This window comes from Eucalyptus grandis, chromosome 3 (assembly GCF_016545825.1).
Source record: "Eucalyptus grandis isolate ANBG69807.140 chromosome 3, ASM1654582v1, whole genome shotgun sequence".
Classification (NCBI taxonomy): domain Eukaryota; kingdom Viridiplantae; phylum Streptophyta; class Magnoliopsida; order Myrtales; family Myrtaceae; genus Eucalyptus; species Eucalyptus grandis.
In genome coordinates this window covers 17685466-17694105 of record NC_052614.1, presented here as the reverse complement: position 1 = coordinate 17694105, position 8640 = coordinate 17685466, and the positions used below count along the sequence as shown (strand labels likewise).

The 8640-nt window shown below is 39.6% G+C and overlaps 1 protein-coding gene across 1 annotated transcript; it reads right to left on the bottom strand.

The window, feature by feature from the left end:
• Positions 1–1923: 1923 nt before the first annotated feature.
• LOC120291691 (MDIS1-interacting receptor like kinase 2-like) lies at positions 1924–3162 on the bottom strand. Its single transcript, XM_039309380.1, has one exon. It carries the CDS (start codon positions 3160–3162, stop codon positions 1924–1926), a length of 1239 nt encoding a protein of 412 aa, XP_039165314.1.
• Positions 3163–8640: the final 5478 nt, after the last annotated feature.

Here is an 8640-nt window from a genome sequence, read left to right as displayed (position 1 = left end):
TTCACCTCCTTGATTTTTTGTGCCTACTTCGTTTATCAATTTGCATATATCCTATTGATATATGGAAAAAGATACATAATCCAATGTCAAATTACACATTATCGTATCATAGTATTGAGAAGGGTTCTACAGAAATTAATCAATGAAAAAATCAAGATGATAAAATATAAAAAGGAATTAGATGAAAAGGATAGTTCCGTAAATTATTAGTTCTACGTGAGAGGACCAAAATCAACACTAGGATTCAAATTAATATTTTTAAGAAATTCTACTACGGGTGAAGAAAAGCTTCCAAATTAGGACAAGAATACTCAATTTGATCAATGTGGTCTTATTCTTCTTCAATCGAAATAATTTCAAATGTAGAAGAGAAGGGATTTCTCACGGTGCATCGAAAGAAAACAATTTAGTTTTCTCTGCATTCTAACTGCAGAGATTTCAAAGTCATTATCCTTATCCTTCTAGGGAGAGGAAACCAAAAGTCGTTGTTGAAGAGACTTAACTAGATGACAATGTGTGTTAGAAAAGAAAAAGTTGTTTTAGTGAATATTGCCCATATTAAAGAACGTGAATTGTGGTTTTGGCGTCCATGCCATACTTCATTCAAATTAATTAATGAAAGAATGACAATAAACATTTTGAAATATATTAGGAATTTGAGTGGACCAACTAAAAGTTCCAAGATAACATTGTATATATGTCAAAAAGGATTGAACCAATTTTAAAACGCAATAATGGCACTACACATCGATAAAGGTTTGCAGACAACTAGTATCATTGCTCCTTCCGGCAATAGAAACTGCATCTTATTTACGTCTTGCTTCAAAAGAAGGGAAGAGATGTCGATTTAATACATTTTGCAAATTCAGTTCCTCTTCACAGTGCAAAAAAAGCTGGAAATAATTGTGAAATGAGATCTTCCCAAAGGCCTTCTCATAATTAATTCTGGTGCCACAACTCGAAACCATAACCATTGCACTATTCCTATGACGTTCGCAGAGAAGCTAGTTCTGTATTGAAAATCATAAATTACATTGTCGGGATTAGTGAAAACTATGAAGATATTCAAAAGACGATCATCATCATTACTAAAAACCAAATATAATACCACATGAAAAAGTCAACTTTGAAACTTACCATCTCCCGTGAATGCTCCAAATTTTTTAACACTGAGATCGCGAAGTTGCTGTAAGCTGACTGCACAGAATGGCATCTCCATGGGTACTTGAACGGAAAGTTGACTCGAGATTTGTCCCATCGTCGGTCGAAGCCGTGGATCGGCTTGCAAGCATGCGAACGCTAGCTTGGCTATCAAGACCACGTTTTGTGCATCTCGAAGACAAAGTCTAGAAGGTGAGAGACGGTAATCTAGCACATCTTTTAACATTATCGGCGACTCAGATTGGGTGGACAATGAACATTCCCAAGAGCTGTGATATCCTGGATGCTTTCCCATGATTGTCTCTAATGCGATGACTCCAAAGCTATACACATCGCATTTTTCGGTTGGAATGATAGAATAAGCCAGCTCTGAAAAAATTCATATTTTTTTCATAACCTCAATCATGAGCTATATTCAAGTTAACAACATTACTTCCCATGAAGTGATGATTGCAAGTACAAATTTCTACTTAATCTACACTTACAACACTGATTTGATGGGAGTTTATGCTTCGACAAAGTTCAAGCAATTTTGTTTTGACACTTAAAGTAAGAGCATCTTTAGATGTCACGAACTATTATGATATTTTTCCTCATTTGCCAATTCTTTCTTACCGGGGAAATAAAAAATCTTTCTATCTACACTGAACTCGAAAACTTTGAGTAAATAAATTTCCAAAGTAACTAAAGAACTACACCAAACTAGCAAAATTTTAATTATAGAAAGGATGTCTTACACCAAATGTAATTAAAATTGCAAAATTACGAAGTACCTGGAGCAATATACCCAATGGTGCCAGCGATAGCGGTCCAGTTTGATGAATCTGGCCTCAATAGTCTTGCAGTTCCAAAATCAGAAACATGAGCCTCATAATCGGAATTCAATAGAATGTTGTTACTGGTCAAGTCTCGATGAATCAATGGAGGCGAACATTCATGATGCATATAGGACAATGCATCCGCAACTCCTCGGACCACATTTACTCTCATATCCCATTGAAATTCTATTGCTCTTTCGTCATCGTTCAAAATTGTTCTCAAGCTCCCTCTTGCCATGTACTCGTACACTAGAAAACAATGTTGGGCATGAGAGCAGAACCCATAAAATTTCACAATGTTGCAATGGCGTATATTTCTCAAGGCTTGAATTTCCCTTTCAAATGGTATCAAATCAACAATCTCGCTATCTTCTTGAGATGATGAGATTTGCTTGACAGCAACCATCTGATCTTCTGATATCTTGGCTTTATAAACAATTCCATATGCTCCTTCACCCACATAATACTCAAAGTCAAATCCTCTGGTGGCCTTGACGATTCGATCATAGAAAACCTTGCCATCATAACTCAAAATATGCATAAAATCTAAATCATTAGCTTGTTCATTGTTCTCCCTCTTAATTATCCTTCTTCGATGGTGATTGATGATGACAAGAACGGTGAAGGTGCAAGAGAGAAGGAGAAACCTCAACAATGAGAGAATCAGGACAACTATGATTCTAGTATTAACGCGTCTAATGCTTTTCTTGCTCATGGTAGAATTGCATTTTGGTAAACCAACAAGATTTCCACATAGCCCTTTGTTATGCTGAATTGCCTCAAATGGAGCCTCAATGAAAGCCTTGACATTTGGGAGAGGACCTTCTAAGTCATTGTAGGATACATCAATGGAAGTCAAGGCCAACACATCAAAAACATGTGCAATGGAACCACAAAGGTTGTTGTGGGAGATATTTAGAACTTGTAGCACTTTCAGATTTCCAAGCTCTCTTGGTATGTCTTTAGTCAAAATATTATGACTCAAGTCAAGAACTTCAAGGAATTGTGCATTGCCTAACTCAAAAGGGATGCTTCTCCGAAATTTGTTTCTACTCAAGTTCAAGCGCAACAAGTTTTGGCATGAGCCTAACTGCACCGGTATCGATCCACTCAAATTGTTTGATGCCAAGTTCAAATGTGCCAGATGGGAGAAAAGTCCAATCTTAGTCGGGAGATTTCCCATGAGCGCATTGTTACTTAGATCGAGTTCTAACGACAATGATAGGCTTCCCAATTCCCTTGGAATCTCCCCGCCTAAATTATTTATTGAAAGGTCTAGTCTCTGTAATTTAGCCATCCTTCCAAATAATGCGGGTATCTCACTAGAAATGCTGTTGTTTGATATCCTTAAGCTCGTCAAATTATTGCAACGCTCCCATTTCCATGAAAGTTCCCCGTTCAAATGATTGTGGCTCAAGTCCACATAATATAGATGTGGATATACTCCTAAAGCTTTCGTAATGTTTCCAGTAAGTTGGTTTCCTTCTAGCCTCAATCTAATTAATGTGCTACAATTCTTTAAGCTTGTCGGGATGGGACCCTCGAAATGATTATTGAAGACGGAGAAATATTGCAATGATCCCCCAAGGCATACATCTTCTGGCAATTCCCCTACTAATTCATTATTAAATAGATCCAATCTAACCAATCATGTTAACTTATTAAGTTTAAAAGGCAAGGAACCAATGAATTTATTGTCACCAAGCTTTAATGAAGTTAGATTCGCCAAGCTTCCAATTGATGTTAGAATTGGACCAGTCAAATTATTATCAGTTACACTTAATGCTTGAAGAGATTTTAATTTCCCCAACTCTTGTGGAATCGAGCCTGAAAGATGATTTGAGTAAAGGTATAAAATATTTAGATTACTCAAGTTCAGTAGAGACAATGGCATTGGACCGACCAAATGATTCTCTGACAAATCCAATTCTTCGAGATGTACCAATCTCCCAATTTCTTGAGGGATTGAGGATGAGATTGCATTTCCATTGAGGTAAAGAACAGATAAATTTGTCAAGTTTCCTATAGAAAAAGGAATCGAGCCAATGAAATTGTTGCGTCCCAAATAAAGTTCAGTAAGAGAAGGGGAGAATTACCAAAAAAGTCCTAAACCTATTGCAATTGTGCCAATTCAGTTCTAAACTTTTTTTTTTGTCCAATTTAGTTCTAAACCTTTTATAATTGTGCCAATTCAGTCCATCTGGCCAAAATTGGCCGGCCGGCGCTGATGTGGACGCCGGCGGGGGACAGCTGGCCGGCGAGGTAATTTTTTAATATTTTTCGAATTTTTAAATATTTTTTTTAAATATATATTTTTTTGGCCTTGTTGAATCTTCTCCTTCCTCTGGCCGGACGCTGGCCAGAGGTGAGGGCCGGCGAGGCTTGCCCCGCCGGCCACTGGCGGAGGCGAGCCTCGCCCAGCGACGGCGAGGCGGCCGTCGCTAGATCTGGCGAGGCTCGACCTTGCCATGGCTGGGCGAGACCGAGCCTCACCAGATCTGGCGACGACGGCCTCGCCAGATCCGGCGAGCTCGGCCCTCGTCGGCCACTGGCAAGGGCGAGGCCCTGCCGCGCTGCGTGGTGTAGTCGAGGAACCCGCGGAGGAGCTCGATCTCGTCCTCGTCGGTCAGGCGCTGGAACGGGGTTTTGGCGACGGTCACGGCCGGGAGGGCCGCTTGAGCTTGGAGGGGGAGATCGTGCCGACGATCGGGGACGGGGAGGCGGCGGAGGCGGCGATGGCGACGGCGGCCTCGCCGGCCACCGGGCGAGGTTGACCCTCTCCTCGCTAGTGGCCGGCGACGGCCGCCTCGCCGTCCGCCGGGCGAGGCTCGCCTCCGCGGTGGCCGGCGGGGCAAGCCTCGCCGGTGGCCGGTGAGGCTGACCTCGCCGGCCCTCACCTCCGGGTCGACGTCCGGCCGAGAGGAAGAGAAGAAGAAAAAAAAAAATTAAAAAATATTTAAAAAATATTTAAAAATTCGAAAAAAATTAAAAAAATTAAAAAATTACCTCGCCGGCCGGCTGTCCCCCGCCGGCCCACGTTAGCGCCGCCGGCCAATTTTGGCCTGGATGGACTGAATTGGCACAATTATAAAAGGTTTAGGACTAAATTGGACAAAAAAAAAAAGGTTTAGGACTGAATTGGCACAATTGCAATAGGTTTAGAACTTTTTTGGTAATTCTCCCGTAAGAGAAGTGGACCTCCCTATTTCTGAAGGAATGGATCCTGACAATCTATTTCCCCATAAGCTAAGAACCTTCAAGCTCCTCAAGTCAAATATTTCTTGTGGCATGGAACCAAAAAGGGCATTATGTGAAATGAATAATTTGGTTAAGTTGCCCAATTTTGCAAGAAAAGTAGGGATTTGACCAGTCAAATCATTTAGATAGAGGTTAAGAAAAGATAAACTTGTCAGGTTTCCAAGGGAACAAGGAATTGAGCCAGTAAGATTGTTGGTTGATAGGTCAAGTTCAATAAGGGAAGTGAGCCTTCCGACTTCTGAAGGAATGGATCCTGAAAGTCCATTTTGCCATAGATAAAGAGAATTCAAATTCTTCAAGTCACTTATCTCTCTTGGAATTGAACCAGAAAAGTTATTCCGTGAAATGCTGAATTCGACTAAATTGCCTAGTTTTCCGAGAGAGGTAGGAATGGGCCCTGAAAGTTGATTTTTCCATAGATAAAGATAAATAAGGCTGCTCAAGTTCCCTAGTGAAGCAGGGATAGAACCACTAAGAGCGTTTCTAGAAAAATCAAGTTTCACAAGAGAATTCAACTGTCCAATCTCCCAAGGGATGTGACCACTCAAGTTGTTTGCACATAGAGACAAATAATGAAGACTCTCTAGCATACCTATTTTTAGAGGAATGTTTCTGGACAGTTCATTGCCACAAAGATCAAAAGAGTTGAGTTTGGAAAGGTTACTAACACTTGAGGGGATGGAGCCATAGATTGAGTTGTTGCCAAGTTCCAAGCTAACCACATTATTTATTCACGAGAAGTCAAGGCCATCTAGAGTTCCTCTCAAACCAAGACAGGAAAGATTTAGATGGGTGATGGCTCCATAGTCAGTGCAGGCGATACCAGTAAAGCTGCAAGGATTGTTGCTATGCCATGATGAGAGGAGAGATTGGCTATGATCGTCAAGCGTAAATTTCCAATTTAAGAGAGCTTTTGCTTCATTCTTATTCTCAGTGGCGTTGACAGTGAACGAAGAAGTGGAGGACGCAAAAGCACCTGCACCATGAAATGAAGTGGTGTAGACGAAGAAGAGCGACAAGAACAAGAAGGCAGTTAAAGGAAAGTGGTTGGACAGCAATACGGAAGAAACCATGATTTGGGGAATGGTTGGTTTATAAGGCGAGATGGTTCAGGTCTACGTATGGTTAACCAGATTGATGACATATTTATAGGGGGAAAATCACCCTTGAAGCCTCAGTCAGAACCAATGCTTATTACAGCTGTACAACGTTTTCCAAGCAAATGGGGCCTTTTCATCTACGATAAATTGCAAGAGAAAATCTTTCTTTTTTTAATCAGTTTAATTGGGAAATTTTGAAGTTCAATTCCAACCTTTTTGGGCGGAAATTGAGAAAGCGTGGGGCCTTTTTTATTTTGCCTTGTGGCGCGGAAAAACCACAGTTAAAGAAAAAATGGATCTTTGACATCAGCTTCCTCTCTACGATTTCTAACAACTTATTATCTTCATCGACAAAATAAATAAGTAGACAATGTTTGTACTCACATAACAATCGCTCAGCCAATGCATAGGATTTAATTCTCGGTTTAATTGTAATGCCCATACGAGGATCATGTAATGCCCATACGAGGATCATGTAGTTTAATTGTAACCACTTGAATAATAGATATTCAAGTTTTACTATTTAATTCATCTAAATTTTGGGTCAGACGCACCTTCACCTTTGCTTAATCTGAAACGTTATGAATTTTTGCACAATACGTGAATTCACAAACAATTTTTTCATATTTTTCATAATATATGGTTAATGGCACTGTTTTGGCTCTTTGAAGCCTTTATGGATCTCTCTCTCTCTCTCTCTCTCTCTGTGCCTCTCTCCAAGTAATTTTTTTTTTTAATTCACATTCCGAAAGAAGTGCGACTCATCTAGCTTCCAGTTAAAACCCCCTTCTTGCACAATTATTTATTGTAGACGTGAATAATGGATTCGCTTCACAAGTGCGGGCCTGTCTTTTTTTTTTTCGCTCATAAGTCTCCACCCCCTAAAACACTCGCGAACATATGAACATAAGAAATTGTCATAAACAACAAAATCAACATCAACTTTATCTTTCTTTTGCCCCAGTTTTCTTGAAAATTTGTTTGTGTGCTTCCCTCTCTTTTCTTTCTCCAATTAATTTGTCTCAATCATGTGGAGGACCTTAACAATAAAGACCTGAACTTTTTCACCTTTTATTTACTTGCGACCCTACAAATGGTCTGATAATTTTACTGTTAGTGCAAAGCTATTCAGTTCCGACCTTTTCAGGCGGAAATGAGAAAGCGTGAGGCCTTTCTGATTTTGCCTTGTGGAGCGAAAAAGCCACGGTTAAGGAAAAATGGATTTTTGACGTCAGCTTCCTCTCTACAATTTCCAACAACTCAGTTGATTATCTTCGTGGACAGGATAAGTAAGTAGATAAAGTTTGTACTCACGTAACACAATCACTAAACCAACACATTAGATTTAAATCTTGGTTTAGTTGTGATGCCCATATGAGGATCATTAAGCTTAATTGAAACCACTTAAATAATAATATTCAAGTTTTACTATTTACTTCATCTAAATTTTGGGTCGGACGTACTTTCACCTTTTTTTAATCTGAAAAGTCATGAATTTTCGCACAATATGTGAATTCACATACAATCGTTTCATAATTTTCATAATATATGGTTAATGGCACTCTTCTACTGGTTCTTAATGGCACTTTTCTAGTGGTTCTCTGAAGTATCAATAGAGCTCTCTCTCTCTCTCCCCAAGTAATTTCTTTTTTTTTTAAAATTCACTTTTCGTAAGGAGTGCGACTCTTCTAGGTTCCAGTTAAAAAAACCCCTTCTTGCATATTTATTTATTGTAGACGTGACTATTGGGTTCGCTTCACAAGTGCGGGCCTGCCTTTTTTTGGCTCGTAAGTCTCCGCCCCTAAAACACTCATGAACATATGAACATAGGAAATTGTCATAACCAACAAAATCAGCATCAACTTTATCTTTCTTTTGCTCAGTTTTCTCAAAAATTCTCTACGTGCTTCCCTCTCTTTTCTTTCGCCAATCAATTTGTCTAAATCACGTGGAGGACCTACGTGGAGGACCTTGACAATAAAGACCTTAACTTTTTTGCCTTTTATTTATTTGCAACCCTTCAAATGGTCTGATTATTTTACTGTTAGTGCAAAGCTATTCAGTTCCAACCTTTTCAGGCGTAAATGAGAAAGCATGGGGCCTTTTTTATTTTGCTTTGTGGAGCGAAAAAGCCACGGTTAATAAAAAATGGATCTTTGACATCAACTTCCTCTCTACGATTTCCAACAACTCAATTGATTATCTTCGTAGACAAAATCAATAAGTAGATAATGTTTGTACTCATGTAACGCAATCACTTAACCAACGCATTGGATTTAAATCTCGGTCTAATTGTGATGCCC